We start from the raw sequence: 16,408 nt of genomic DNA, 5'->3' as shown, positions 1-16,408 counted from the left end.
TGTTTGTGCAATCTGTCTTCGTTACCCAGAAATCTTTATTATTATTTTTGGTGATATTTATGGCTGTTTCATTCTCTGGATGTACCATGATTAATTAACTCATTCCCTACAGTTGGACACTGGATGCCCATTTAAATTGTTTATAGTTTTCCTATATCTAGTTCTGTGGTGAATATCCTTGCAACTATACTTTTCACATTTCCTTAAATATATTCTTAGGATAATTTCTTTTACAGTGAAATTGATCAGGAGATATGTGAAATTCTAAGACTTTTGATGCATATTGCCAAAATGCTCTTAGAAGGGAGTAATTTCTGCTCCCAACTGCTAATTATAAACACCTTTTTTTGTGGGGTCGGGGTATATGGATGCCAGGGATTGAACCTAGGGGTGCTTAACTGCTAGGGCACATCGCCAGCCCTTTTTTTATATTTTATTTTGAGAGATTGTCTCACTAAGATGTTTAGGGCCTCACTAAATTTCTGAGGCTTTCTTTGAACCTGTAGTCCTCCTGCCTCAGCCTCCTGAGTCTCTGGGATTACATTGTGGGCCACCATGCCCGGCAGCCAACTGCTACTTATAAATGTGCCCCTCTCCTTAGAATTTGCTAATATTGGATGGACAGTAAATTTACATCTTTCTTACCATATCTTTGCTGCTGTCTTAATTTTGACTATGGTTTTTTTTTCTCCTTTTTAAAAGTGGTATGTTATAATTATACACAATAGTGGAATTATTGTGACAGTGATACATGCATGTAACATTATTTGATCAATTTCACTTTCCAGTACATCCCCTTTCCCTTCCAACTCACCCCCCCCACCCCGATTTCCTTCCTCTACCCTACTGGTCTCCCTTCTATTTTCATGAGATCTTCTATTTTATCTTTAGCTTCCCAATGTAAATTAGTTTAATCACTATGGAAATCAGTGTGGAGGTTCCTTAAAAGACTAGGAATGAAACCACCATATGATTCAACTACACCAATCTTCAGTATTTTTCCTGGAGAATTAAAGTCTGCATACTATTTATAGAAGCATAATTCACAGTAGCCAGATTATGGAATCAGCCTAGGTGTCTATCAACAGATGAATGGATAAAGAAAATATGTACACACAATGGATTTTATTTAGCCATAAAGAAGAATGAGATTGAGAGCATCAGGTTAAGTACAATAAGCCAAACTCAGAAAGTCAAGGGTGATACAATTTTTTAAGTATAGAAGTCTCTGGATTTTATATAGAAAAATTCATCTACTTTTCTCAGAATTTCTTTGATGTTGTGCTTAAAAAGTCCTTTTCTGCTCCAACATTATATAACCATTCATTCATTCATTCATTATTTATTTATTGTGATACTGGGGCTTGAACCCAGGAGTGTTCTATCACTGAGCTGCACCCTAGCCCTTTTTATTTTTATTTCTTTATTTTGAGACAGGGTCTCATTAAGTTGCTAAGGTTGGTCTCAAACTCGCAGTCCTTCTACCTCAGCCTCCTGGGTAGCTGGTTTACAGGTGTGTGCCACTATACCTGGTCTGGGCTTTGTTTTTTTAATATTGAATTTTTAACCTATTTGAAGTTATTTTGGTGAGAGTGTAAGGTAGGTGTTTATATGACAAGTCAGATTGTTTTTTTTTTTTTTTCTTAATTCTCCTTTTGATGATTTGAAATGGCATTTTAATCTCATATATGTGACATACATAATAGACTGTGTTGTGTATATATGTATGTGTGTGTATATGTGCCATTGTTTCTTTCTGGACTTAATATTTTCTGTTCTACCATTGTACTGCAATACATGTTTAAGTGGGTTTATTATCCACTTATTACTTATTTTCAAAACATTTCTAGCTATGCAAGTATCTGTTTCTAATTGAAATAATCTAGTGAAAACTACTTTGACTACCACTATTTGAAAACACCCCTGCAAATTTGTAGTTTTCAGAGCTAAGGAAATGACTAAGCATTTCCTTAGTTCCTGTGTTAATTTTTTATATAGGTCTGACAGAGTGAGGTCAATTCAAAAGTGTTGCCTCTATCATTTGCTCCCGATTGGCATAACTTAAGTCACAGGCAATTCAGAAGGAACCTGGGACATCCTTTTGAATCTTTAGTTTTGCTTAAAAATCTTTCTCTTTCTAAAGAGAACTGTAGGAAGGTTCTCTTTCAATAGGGACATATACGATTCTGGGGAAGTGTACAAATGGTTGTTTGCTGTAATTTATACTATATTGTACTATATTCACATATTCTTTAAGCCACAAACTAAAACTTTAAAAAAATTTTTTTTTTAGTTGTAGCTGGACATGATGCCTTTATTTTATTTATTATTATGTGGTGCTGAGGATCAAACCCATGTGCTTGATGAGCACTCTACCACTGAGCCACAACCCCAGCCCATTTTTATATTTTATTAGCGACAGGGTCTCCATTGTTTTTAGGGCCTTGCTGAGTTGCCAAGGCTGGCTTTGAATTTGTGATCCCCCTGCCTCAGCCTCCTGAGCTTCTAGGATTATAGGCATGCACCACTGTGTCCAGCTACTTTATATTTTAATAACTGAGAATACTTTTATGTCCTTTGGTCATTTAAATTTCTTTTGTAGGGCTGGGGATGTGGCTCAAGTGTTAGCACGCTTGCCTGGCATGCACGGGGCACTAGGTTTGATCCTCAGCACCACATAAAATAAAAATAAAAGATGTTATGTCCACCGAAAACTAAAAAATAAATATTAAAAATCAATCTCTCTCTCACTTTAAAAAAAATAAATTTCTTTTGTGACTTGTTTGTTCAAACTTTCAGCATGATTTTTATATATATTTGAAGTACAAGGCATTTTTTATTGTTGGAAAATAAACTCTTTTCCTCAGTTTTATGCTTGGTGTTGGTTTCTCTGCTTTCTGTTTTAGGATACCATGGCTAAACGGAATACAGTGATAGGAACACCATTTTGGATGGCTCCAGAAGTTATTCAGGAAATTGGGTACAACTGTGTGGCAGACATCTGGTCTCTGGGAATAACTGCCATAGAAATGGCTGAAGGAAAGCCCCCATATGCTGATATCCATCCAATGAGGGTAAGGAAATAGACAGAAAACCAGTGGGGTGATTAGTTACTATCTTTAGAAGGATAGTTCTATGACCTAATTGATTAGGTTCCAAATAATAAATGAATTATTTGTATATAATTAATAAATGTCAATGTAAATGATACACTTCCACTGACTCTAGTTGTAGTCACTAATTACGTGTGATCTATCCGCCTCCATTTCAGAAGTTGGGTATTGATAGCCCCCTGGCAGAACATAGTCTACAGAAAAAAAAATTGCTTAGTTTGATTTATGTACTTATTTATGCTTTTAGTAGTTTAGAAACCCATATTTTAATATCATAACACCAGCTGGAGTTGAGTAGTGGTGGTTTTATTTTTACATATGAGCTTTCCATTCAGCTAGTCCACATGATTCCTGTTGTCACCAATTATCAGATACCAATTATTACAGCATTTTCTCTAATGGCTTTTTTTTAACTCCTGTCACTAACACTCAACCTGTTCTTTTGTTATCTTTTTTTTTTTTTGCCTGGCCCCTATAGGTGTTGACTCTTTTTTCCCTGTAGTTATTTGAATTTCTACGTTCTGGTTTGTTAATCCCCAGAGTCTTCATCTGGAGGCTCTGCTCTCTTCAACTTCCATCTTCTTTGGGAGTGTCAAGGGCCTGCAGGGCTGCATCTCCACTGAAATTCCTCAGTATCAACACTTTCAGGGGTTCTCAGGCTTTACCATCCCAGAACCCCTCATCACAGCACTGTTATAAACCCCAGACTTGCCTTCTTTGGGGCTCCACAGCTCTCTTTGCACTCCCCAAGTCAGTTCTTCCTATTCTTTCATTATTAAGTTCTCTCATTAAAAGACTTAAGATTTTTAAAAGCATTCATGTGCCCAAAAATAAACTTCTTTCTCTAGGGCACAGAAAAGAGAAAAAGTAGACAATTTACTGGTCATATTTTTAGATTTAAAGAATTTAAGCTGTTTATTGCAAAGAGTTTTATCTTTCAAAAACTGTGGCTCTTTATTTATTGGGAAATTTGGCAGCTGTTGGGGCTGAGGTTATCTTCAGGATATGGATATTCATAGGTGTTGCCTTTCCACTTTGAAAAGCAATATAATGCAGTTATCATTAAAAAAAAAACTTTATTGAGGCCTGGGATTGTGGCTCAGTGGTAGAGTGCTCGCCTAGCACGGGGGGACCCAGGTTCGATCCTCAGCACCACGTAAAAATAAAGGCATTGTGTTGTGTCCATCTACACCTAAAAAATAAATACTTTTTTAAAAATAACTTTATTGATATATTGATTTTGTGAGGTTTAGGGGACAAATCTGCATAAGAGAGAGGGAAAGGAAAGAGCAATATATCAGCTTCTCCAGTTGTCATACTTTGTACTTTGAGATGCTTAGACTTTGGTAGGGATTTAAATGGGCTTATCAGAGAAAAATAATTTTACCAAACTGCAAATGTAATTCCAGGCATATTTTTGTTGGTATATCACACTTACTTTACTAAGTTTTTCTTCTTCTCTTTCTCCTTTTTTTTTTTTTTTAACTAGGCAATCTTCATGATTCCTACAAACCCTCCTCCCACGTTCCGAAAGCCAGAGTTGTGGTCAGATAACTTCACAGATTTTGTGAAGCAGTGTCTTGTAAAGAGCCCTGAGCAGAGAGCCACAGCCACTCAGCTTCTCCAGGTATGAGTCACCTGTCAGGCTGCCTCTCCATTTCATCTACATGCAGACCAGAAAATGCTGTTAATCCACCTGCATGGAGATAGAACAGAAGTATAAGATATTCCCTGCCTTTAGGGAGGTTTGAATCTATTTGAGTAGGAAAGACAGAAAAGAATCTTAACTCATTGAACAAAACCAATACAAGAAAATATAGGGCTGTGTAGGATTAGACATTGAGTGAGCATTGCTGTGTGCCAACTTTGCACACGTTATGCCATTTAATTATCACGTAGGCCCTATGAAGAGTAGGTGTTATTTCTGTTTTATAGGTGAGAAAATGGAAGCTTAGAGAGGTTAACTCAGAGTTTCTTAGCTGGTGTAAACAGCAGGGTCAATGGTAGGGCTTGAGTTATTTTCAGTCCAAAAGTAGGAGTGCCATCAAGTCTGCCTTTCTGAATCAGTGGTGGGTGCTGATATATCTCAGGATAAGAGGAAGTTACTTTGAATTGGAGACACTGGGAGTGCTTCCTTGAAGAGAGAGCTTACATGTTGGGCCTTGAGGAATGGATGGGATTGGCAGGCTGTAAGTATGTCTCATGGTTAGGAGCTTGGATTCAGAACTCTGACTTCCTGAGTTTGAATTGTGGCTGCTTAATACTTTGTGGCTTTGGAAAAATAACTTATTCTCTGTATCTCCTTAGTTTTCTTATCTATAGAATGGGAATTAAATAATTTTCTCAGATGTTGTGAAGATAAAGTGATACAATGTGTATAATTTTGAACAGTGTTTTACAAATGTTGAAGTTAGTATGGCATGAACTTGATAAATATTTGTTATTATTGTTGAGTTAAGTCAGTGATTTTTCAACTATTTTCAGACCCAATGCCCCCTCTTTATAACATCTTCATTACTTTTCTGGAATTAAATTTATAGATAATCTTGATTCTTAAATAGATTTTATTATCTGTAATCTAAAGGTAATAATTTACAGTAAATATTATCTATGACAATGTAGAAATACTCCAGCTTGATCCAATTTATATATATAATGGAACATATACTTGTATCTATCAGCATGAATGAGTTTAGATTTAAGAGTAATAAGAAGGGGCTGGGGCTGTAGCTCAGTGGTAGAGCACCCACCTCGCACGTGTGAGGCACTGGGTTTGATCCTCAGCACCACATAAAAATAAATAAAGATATTGTGTCCAATTACAACTAAAAAAAATATTTAAAAAAAAGAGTAATAAGAAGGTCAGAAACCCATTCCATTCAAGAAGCACAGGAAAATTAGCCAAGTGCGGTGGCGCACGTCTGTAATCCTAGCGGCTGTGGAGGCTGAGGCAGGAGGATCATGAGTTCAAAGCCAGCCTCAGCAACAGCAAGGTACTAATCACTCAGTAAGACCCTGTCTTTAAATAAAATACAAAAAAGGGCTGGGTATGTGGCTCCATGGTACAAAAAAAAAAAGCACAAGAAAATGAATGAGAGGGACATTAGTATTAAACTGACAGTAAGTAATCACAGGCTAGACTTGTATCCAATAAGAGGAAGAAAATGGTTTTACAAAATTTCCAAGTAGAAAGCACAAGACAATATGGTATCCTTGCTAATGACCAAGGTCTTATTTCTAAGTATTTTATTAAATTGTTTTCCTGCTTGGATGGAGTACTATAGAGTTTTTTAGGAAAAAATCTTCTGTATTGTGGTCCTACTATATGTTAAGGCATCCTTTCAATCTCTGGTGTACTTACAAAGAGAGACCTTACACCCTCATGGATGAAGGGGAACATAGAGTAGATTGTAAAGAGAAAACAGGAGACAATATCAGAGTAGTTTGCAAAGCACCAGGCAGTCCCCAGAAAAATTTCCATATGTGTCTTTAACAACATAGACAACTTCTTATTGTGCTGTAAACCCAAACAACAAAAACATAACATGGTGTTAATATTAAAACTTTAGCTGGGCATAGTAGTGCATCCCTGTAATTCCATCAGCTCAGGAGTGAGACATGAGGACTGCAAGATCAGCAACTTAGTGAGACTGTATCTCAAAATAAGGAAAGAAACAAAGAAAGAGTTGATGATGTAGCTCAGTGATAAAGTGTCCCTGGATTCAACTCCTAGTACCAAAACAAACAAACAAAAACCCAAAAAAACCTTTAGCAGTGTCTCTGTGTTTCAATATTGTTTTTGCTGATTGAATAATATTTGGGTCTACTCTATTATACATTATACAAAATACATATGTGTTTTGCAGTAACTGCACTTTTGCACTAACATCCTTTTTACCTAAATATGTAGTTGGGAATGCTCTAGTACATTGAATAGAAAGAACAAATGGGATGAGTAAATTATGTAGTGATTTCTAAACAGTGTCTTTATTTCATTTTAAGCTCCCATCTCCAAAATTGCCTTTCAAATCAGTGGACATTTTGCATATCTCTAGAAAAACATTTTCAGTATTATTAGAGTATAATGTATATACTTTGAGACATTTGAAAGATGTGCACAATGTGCCACAGTTAATTTTATACCTCACAGGATTGCTAGCATTCCTGCCTCTCCATCCTGTGTCAGGTGTGCCCTTCAAACTTTGATGACATCAGGCTCTTAACACATTTATAGAACTTCCTCTAGAGGGTAATACCACCCCATTGAGAATTTCTAGATTTGACAGAGAGAAATGTTGTAGTCATTCTATCCAGGCTGAAAAAGATGGACAAAGGCTGCTGCTGAGTTATAAACCAAGTGTGGTTTAGCTGTTGTCCAGGGCATAAAGAAAAAGATTAGATTCACTGACTGATTCAGTAAGTATTGTCAAGTACCTACTATGTGCTAGACAGTAGGTGTTTTAGCTCTAAAACTGGCTCCAGTGATTTCTATTTCTTTGTTTAAGCACCCATTTGTGAAGAGTGCCAAAGGAGTGTCAATACTGCGGGACTTAATTAATGAAGCCATGGATGTGAAACTGAAACGCCAAGAAGCTCAGCAGCGGGAAGTGGACCAGGATGACGAAGAAAACTCAGTGAGTGGCAGGCATTGCTGTGGGCCTCAGGCCTCAATGCTTGTTAGTTCATGTTGGTCAAGTGTAAGTAAGACAGTAGAAAATACTGGGTCAGCTTGGAACTGGAGACTCTTGTAGTATATGTCCTTAACTGGACCAAGGCTTGTTGGAGACTCACTGAATCTGTGCTTGTTGTTCTTCTGGTGTTTCCTAAAACATTTAAATTTTACTTTTTGTCCTTGTATCTTTTATTCAATGTAACTTTTTACTTGAGAAAATGCTCAAGTGTGAGACTTGGTTTATCTAAGCCATTTTGAGGAATCTAAGATCCATACTTAATATACTTGAAGACTCCCTCACTACCCTGAGATTCCAGGGGTATTCATGTCAGCTCTTAGATCTGTATTGTAGACTCTAATAAGGAGGGGAGGGGAGGAGTATCCTTTAGAATTAGATCCACTCCTCTCGTATGGATAAATTTTGAACTCCTTTGGTTAAATAAAGAGTACTTTCAGTTCTACAAGGTGAATTTAGAACCTAGAAGTTAAATGAATTTAAAACCCAGAAATATTTTTACCAAGATGAGTAATAATAATTCAGAAAACCATCTTTTGATCAGATTAACTCTAACTTGAGATTTTGTTCTACAGGAGGAAGATGAGCTGGATTCTGGCACAATGGTTCGAGCGGTTGGTGACGAGATGGGTACTGTACGAGTGGCCAGCACCATGAGTGATGGAGCCAATACTATGATTGAGCATGATGACACATTGCCATCACAGCTGGGCACCATGGTGATCAATGCGGAGGATGAGGAAGAAGAAGGGACTATGAGAAGTAAGGCTCTGATGAAATATATGAACTTTTTGACCAAGCATAGGCACTTTAGGATTCCCGTGGTCCATGCAGCCTCATTCTTGGGTTCTCTCTTCTATTACTACAACTAAAGGAGGTTTTCACTGGAGAACTATGTAGGAGGTGTGGGGAGGGGGGAAGCTGGCATGTGGAGTCAGAGGTAAGAAAGTGTCAGCAATGAGAGGAATTTTGCTTTTGAACCCAAACAGCCCGTTCTATCATTGAATGTTGTCATTGAAGGTTCATCTGTGGAGGTAATCACATGTTGTTTTGGTGCATAATTCATCTCAAAGCATAATGAAATTCTGGCCAGTTTATGTGTCTTCAGTCTATTTTCATGATAGTTGTGCATCCAACCCAGGTTACCAACACTCAGTCAATTAAAGATAATTGTACAAATAGAAAAGTTCTATCATATTCTTTCAGAAGAATTCACCTTTGTTTTTTTTAATGATTTATGCTTTATTTATTTCATTATCATTTGTATTTATTTTCAAGCAATCATATTAAGGATCTGATTCTTTTTTTCTGTGATTTAAGCCTAACCGTGTGTTCACTTCCATCTTTGGGTGTTTTGTTCTCTTCTCCTCTTTAGCTCTTGCCCTCCTTTTATTCTGATCATTACAGACCAACTCAGGGAGGAAAGGAAAATAAAATGATAATTGAGTTGTATAAGTACAAGTTTAAAGCACTAAGTTCTCTATGATCTTTTCATCATCATTTTTTTCCTGTCTTTCTCAATTTTTAAAATTTAAAGGCCCTTCTTCCATACCAGGGATCTGTAAACTATGGTCCAGGGGACAAATCTGGCTCACCACCTACTTTTGGTAATAATTTTATTGAAACACAGCTATTCCCTTTCATTTATGAGTTGTCTGTGGCTGCTTTTGTCCTATAAAGGCAGAGTTGAGTAGTTGTGAAACACCATATGGCCCCCAAAGCCTAAAATATTTGCTCTCTGGCCGATAACAGAAATTTGCTAGCCCCTGTTCTAGATCCTCTGTATAATTCAATGAGTTTTTTTAGTGCCTGTTTCCCTAAGCACTTTGCTAGGTGCTGAAGGACAGCAGAAAATGAGTAAACCACTCCTTGCCCTGAAGGATCTCAATGTAGAGGGAAAACCATTAATTACAATTCGGTGTATGAAATGAGTTCTAACATAGTGGTAATGTGAGGGTGCTAAAGCAGAGGGGAAGAATACCTAATTTGGTCTAGAGCCTACTAAAAAATTGCTTGAGGAAAAATGCAAGATTGGCAGTATGCAGGTTAGGCAAAGATGTTCCAGCAGAAGGTGCAGTGTACATAAGATCCTAGGCAAAGAGGTAGGCAAGTTCAGGGAGCCACTTGGTTTATTGTGGTTTATCATTGGCAACTGACATAGTCTTAAGCAGAATTTCAGAGAAGGTAAAATCTCAGCTGAAATTTAAAGGACAGGTGGAGGAAGGTTGTGCTTATCCAAAAAATATACAGTAATGTTTTAAATTTTTTTTTATGAAACTCATGCAGGGCAAAATAGCCTTTAGACTTAATTTGTTTGATTTTAAGGAAAACTCACATTTTTAAAGTTTCTCTTAGGCTCCAGATATCATTTGTACATGAAATATTTAAATAATATAATCCTTACAACAATTAAATGGGTTTTGAGGGTTTTTGAAATTTTTAGTTTTAAGTAATACAAATAATATAGCAAAAACTTGTGTGTAGAATTAACTTACTGATATTTTTTAGATTTATATTACATATTCGAAGAATAAACAACCTACAACTTTACTGGTAAAGTTAATGTCCCCCAGTATATCTTTTGAATCACATTAATCATGAATTTGGTGTGAATTTTTTCTGTATAAGTGTACATCCAAAAACAATACTGAGTGCTTTTTGTATTTTTCAAAGATTCTATTGCAGTATCTTTTAATAGGCTGCTGTGTTTGGTGTTGTTTGGCACTAGGGATTGAACCCAGGAGTGCTTTACCACTGAGCTACATATCTGGCCCTTTTTGTTTCTTATTTTGAGATAGGTCTCACTCACCAAGTTGCTTAGGGCTCACTAAGTTGCTGAGGCTGGCCTCAAACTTGAAATACTTCTGCCTCAGCCTCCTAAGTTGCTGGGATTACAGATGTGTGCCACCACCCACCAGGCTGCTGTTTGTAAACAAGGAGCTTTTTTGGGTGAGATGAATCTTTATTGATATAGATTGTAAGAATGTACATAACACGTTGTATTATATGTTTCCCTTTTGCTGGACATAAAGTTTTTTCTAGATATCTGCTGTAATAAACGTGTCTCTGAACCTGTCTCTTGGTAGAGATGCAGTTTTTTAGGGTATGTGCTGAGAAGTGGGATTTGGTAGTTCTCATAAAAATATAAGCACTTTGGTTTATACTGAGAATTCTCGGGGCTGGGGTTGTAGCTCAGTGGTTGAGCGCTTGCCTCGCATATGTGAGGAACTGGGTTCGATCCTCAGCACCACATAAATTAAATAAATAAAAGATTTAAAAAAAAAAAGAATTCTCCACAGTTTTCTTCAATTGACTAATAATTTACACTTTCACTACCAGTGGATGAGAATTCTGTTTTCTTGTATCTTCAATAGTTGACATTGCCAGGCTTTTTGCCATTCTTGAGGGATGTCAAATGTCATTTTTCAGAAATATTTAAGACAGAAACAAATAGAAATAAAATAATCCTTAAGTGTTCCTATCCAGTTTAAGAAATTAAAATATTACAAAAGAAGTACTTACTCTGTGTCCCTTCTCAGTTGTATTCCTTTCCTGTCTTACCACAGACACCTCTCTTGTCTTCAGTTTATTTGAGTTTATTCTCTCTTCCTGGTTTCTTAAATTTAATATTTAGTGTTTTTACTTTTAAACCTTAAAGGACTGTTTTAAAACAGCATCTCACTATACCTGTGTAGAGTGTTTATGTGTATGGATTATTTTTGTCTGTTTTACTTTAAGTTAATTTGTCTATTAATTGCAATACCTGCTATATTTGGACCTAGTTCTGTTTTGCTCTTATTTTGTGCTTTCTACTCACTATGTTTTTCTCTTGCTGCTTTTTTCTTTTTTCTTTACCTCTGTTGGGGTAGTGAGTCCTCATCCCCTCACCCTCCTACCATCTACCTACTCCTTTTCCATTCCCTGCCACCAACTTGCACAGTTCATGCGTAAGTAAATGCCCGTTTAACTTTCTGTTTTTCTAATAAATTCCAAAGTTGATCAATATCTCTGTCTTCCTTCTGAATAAAAAAGGATTATTGGGCTAGGGATATAGCTCAGTTGGTAGCACTCTTGCCTCGAATGCACAAAGCCCTGGGTTCAAACAAACAAACAAAGAATTGTAAAACATTTTGCATTTTTCTAGACTTCCTGTCTCATCTCTTGTTATTGTTATCTATTGCTTTGGTTCCATCCTGTTTTTTAAACTCACCTATTGGCTACTATATTAATTGTTTAGAGTCAATACTTAGATTTTTGAACATATTGCTCACCATGGCCTTTTTCAACTTACTCTTTTCTTTTGGGTTCTTTTTCTTAAAATATATCTTTTTTTAATTAAATATACTTTAAAAATATATATTTTTTTTAATTTTAGATGTTGATGGACCTTTATTTTATTCATTTATTTATATGCGGTGTTGAGAATCGAACCCAGTGCCTCACACATGCTAGGCAAGCACTCCACCATTGAGCCATAACTCCAGCCCCTTAAAATATATCTTTTCAGTGAGAGTGTAATGGGTAATAGATTCATGATTTGTATGGCTAATAAAAGTCTTTTAATTTTTCCTCTTATCTAATTCCCACCATTCTCTGTCCAAAAAATGTTTTGTTTGTTTGTTGGGCTTTTTTTGGGGGGGGAGGGGGGAAGGTACTGGGGATTGAACCCAGGGGTGCTTAACCATTGAGCCACATCCCTAGCCCTTTTTATTTTATTTTTTATTTTATTAAGTTGCTTAGGGCCTCGCTAAGTTGCTGAGTCTAGCCTCAAACTTGCAATTCTCCTGCCTTAGCCTCCTGAGTCTCTGGGATTACAGGCATACACCATCACATCCAGTTATACATTTGATTTTAGAATTCATCCTCATCCGTTATATTATACTGCTGCCAGCAGAACAAAAGTTGTTGGAGGCCAGGACTAGGTTTATGTTACAGTTCTTGTTGGTAAGTCTTAGCCTGTAGTAATATATTTCTCCTTGCTGGTTGTTTCAGTAATTAGCTACTCCAGGCTGTGTTTCCAAGGTTTACAAAGGGAGTATGTCTCTGACAAATTGATAATATTCTACATATGAGAGAATGTTTTGGATATAGATATCTGAATCCACAGTAATCAGTTGGAGGTAAAGGATTAAGTGGGTGGGGTAAGGTGATATTTGATTGCTTTATAAACCATCTTGAGAATGCCTAAAACCATAAAAGCCCATACTACTTTGAAAATCTCTGTCTGGGTATAGTAATCAGGTTGTAATGTTTTTGTTTGTCTTTTGCTGCTACTGCTATTTTTGTTGTTGTTTGTTTTTTGTGGTCCTTGGGAATCAAACCCAGGCCCTTATACATGCTAGGCAAGCCCTTTACTGTTTTCTTTTTGAATAAAAGCTGTTGAAGAGCCTGTTTGCCCCTAGAAGCCATGAGAAAGAAGCATGACATGAGTTTGTCATTGTTAGGCACATTATGCTTTCTCTGAGCCAGCAGAGGGAGCTCTATAATAGGTTATGAATTAAAATTGCATTACCATCCCAAGTTCACAAAACCCCTTTTTATAATCGGCTTTATTCTAGGTCAAGATCATTGTTTATTTATTTTTAAATACATTTTAAGTAACCACAGCAACACTAGGGCAATGTGTTTATTTTATTTGGTTAAGAGATTGGATACCTCATACTTGGCAAAGGTCAATTATAAGACTGAACTCAGCCGAAACATTTCAAAATAGTAACTTTTCCTTTCCCTTAGTGGTCCTTAACCAGAATCAATGTTCTCTTTCTGTATCATGGTACCATGCATCCGGTTTTGAAACTGTCATCAACTTTAATACCTCTAACTAAGCAATGGAACTGATTTGGTGAAAAGTTATTTTACATATAAAAAAAAACATTAATCATGACATTTTCTAGCTTTTTGCCTGGTCTCTTTAATTCATTTTTTTTTCTTCTTCTTCCTCTTCCTCTTCCTCCTCCTCCTCTTCTTCTTCTATTTCTAATTTTTGTGGGAGGAGGCAGTGCAGGGGATTGAACCCAAGGCCTTGGGTATGCTAGGCAAGTACTCTTCATAGAGCTACACCCTACCCTTAGTTTTAATATTGCTTATTTCCATGTTGACTACACAAATCTAATGCAGAGTATGCCTTTTCCAAGTTTTCTCTCCCTCTCCCCCACCCCATCTTTTGCAGTATTCCTTTATATTTTAGACACTCTTTTTTTGTTGTTTATAATTATGTGCATTGTAATTACATGTATAAGCTTTGTGCTTTTAACTTTGCAGTCTTTTCTTAGATAGTAGCTTTCATTTTCATGAGTTTACATTTATCTAAATTTTCTTACTTAGTATGCTTTTTTGACTTCTTAAAGATATTCTTTACCCTCTCAAACATCTTAAAAAGTCTTTATTTTTTCTAAGTGTTGTAAAGTTTTACTGTTCACATCTAGAATTTTCTTTAATGTATTATGAATTTGTTTTTGTTTACTCTGTAAGCTGTGGTCATCTGTTTTATTTTTTCCATCTGAAATACTTGCTTCTTCCCTCCCTGCAAGTCTTTGATCTCACCTTCTCTTTCCTTCTCTGACCATGTATCTAAACTGGATTCCCCAATCCCTTTTTATTTTTCTTTTCAATACAAATTGCTATTTGAATTGTGTCACCATTCTCCCATGTAAATTTTAAGGTCAGTGTATAAAAATTTGTAAAATGCCACTGGGATTTTTACTTAGTTACATTGAATACATAGATTAGATTTGCCATCTCTTTGATGTTAATTCCTATTCATAAGCATGGTTTATCTTTCCATCTGTTTCATCTCTGTGTACTTAGGTAATGTAATTTTATCCACAAAGATGTTTTAAATCTTTTTATTAAATTTATTTCCAGAAGCTTTAACAGTTTTTGTTGCTATTACAAATGTATTCTTTAAAAATATTTTAACATTTTTACTTTTGTAAATGATTGTTTTTTAATATATTGTTCATTCTGATAGGTTTTCTGGAGATTATTTTTTTTCCAGTGAAGACCGTCTTATAGTCTGTGAATTACAACATCAGTTTCTTCTTTTGATTCTCATAAATTTTATTATTCTGAACTAAGATCTTCAGTACAATATTGAGTAATAGTGGGCATTCATGTCACCTTAAAGAAAGTTCTTCAGATGTTTTAACAATGAGCCTGGTTTTGTAGCAGGACTTGACAGATACTCTTTATTAGGTTAAAGAAGTGCATGTCTGTTTCTAACGTAAGGAGTGTTTTTTTTTCCTAAGATCAAAATTGATGTTAATTTTTTTTTTACTTGAACATTGAATTCTTTTTTCATTTTCTTGCTTACCAAATTAGTTAGCATTGTAAATTTTTTCTCTATGTGCTTTCTTAGCAGCATCCTTTCATCATATGTGGCACATTATAAATATTTCCTCCCAGCTTATGGTACTTATGCTTTTTGACCTATGAATTACTTAGAGGTTATTTTTAAAAATGAATAGATAAAGATGTGATTAAAAATGTGCACATTTTAAATTTTCAGTTGCAGAGAACTGTGGTTAGAGAATGTGGTCTTCTCCCTTCCTCTAATTCTCCCTGGTAATCACCATTCTATTGTCAATTTCTATGAGACCAACTATTTTCCAGATATGAATGAGATCATGTGGTACTTGTCTTTCAATGCCTGACTTATTTCACTTATTATAATGATATTTAGTAAGAATGGCTATTATCAAAAAGAGTAGAAATAATAACTGCTGACAATGATGTGGAGAAAAAGGCACCTCACACACTATTTTGGGAAATGTAATTAGTATAGCCATATGGAAAACAGTATGGAGGTTCCTCAAAAAATCAAAAATAGAACTATGAAATGATCCAGCAATCCCACTACTAGATATATCCAAAGAAAATGAAATCAGTATCTTTTTTTAAAAAAAATATTTATTTCTTAGTTTTAGGTGGACACTATGTATTTATTTTACATTTATGTGGTGCTGAGGATCGAACCCAGTGCCTTGTGCATGCGAGGCCAGCACTCTACCACTGAGCCACAATCCTAGCCCCTGAAATCAATATCTTGAAGAAACATCTGCACTCCCATGTTTATTGCAGCACCATTTAGAGTAGACAAGAAATGGAAACAGCCTAAATTTCCATCAGTTGATGAATGGGTAAAGAAAATGTGGTACATATACACAGTGGAATACTCCTCAGTCATTAAAAAAAAAAAAAAAGAAAAACTAAAACCTGCCATTTGCAGCAGTGTGGATGGCACTGGAAATCCTGCTGGGATTTTTATTGAGGTTGTCTTGAATCTATAGGTCACTTGGGGAAGAACTAGAGAAAACAATGTGGTCTATGTGATAACAGTTCTTTGTTTTTTTTTGTTGTTGTTGTTGTTGTTTTTTTGAGTCATTTGTGACATAGTATGTTTGTCATTAATTTTTGTCATACATGCTTTATGTGCTTTAGAAAGATGTATCTTTTCTTATTTCAGTGCAGGAATTTATCTCTCTCTAATTAGTTTGCTAATTGCCTATTCTTCATCGGTTTTTGATAATTCAAATTTTGGTTTCTGATGGAGAAATGTTAAAGTTGTTGAACTGGTTGAGGGTTTGTTAAGTTAATTTTTGTGTATAT

The 16,408-nt window shown here is 35.7% G+C and overlaps 1 protein-coding gene across 4 annotated transcripts in view; it reads left to right on the top strand.

Annotated features, from left to right (window-relative positions):
• Stk4 (serine/threonine kinase 4) overlaps positions 1-16,408 on the top strand; it is a 154,749-nt gene that overhangs the window by 21,831 nt on the left and 116,510 nt on the right. For all 4 annotated transcript variants that reach the window (XM_058575652.1, XM_046433282.2, XM_046433283.2 and 1 more), the window contains exons 6-9: positions 2,907-3,074; positions 4,603-4,740; positions 7,619-7,747; positions 8,377-8,563. In XM_058575652.1, coding sequence (XP_058431635.1) covers positions 2,907-3,074; positions 4,603-4,740; positions 7,619-7,747; positions 8,377-8,563 — 622 coding nt within the window. The remainder of the gene's footprint in view (positions 1-2,906; positions 3,075-4,602; positions 4,741-7,618; positions 7,748-8,376; positions 8,564-16,408) is intronic.

Source organism: Marmota monax, unplaced genomic scaffold, assembly GCF_021218885.2.
Source record: "Marmota monax isolate L192 unplaced genomic scaffold, Marmota_monax_Labrador192_F-V1.1 WCK01_AAM20220418_F8-fsc00014, whole genome shotgun sequence".
Lineage (NCBI taxonomy): Eukaryota > Metazoa > Chordata > Mammalia > Rodentia > Sciuridae > Marmota > Marmota monax.
Note: the sequence above shows the minus strand (reverse complement) of the source record. Positions and strands in the feature narration are given on the sequence as shown.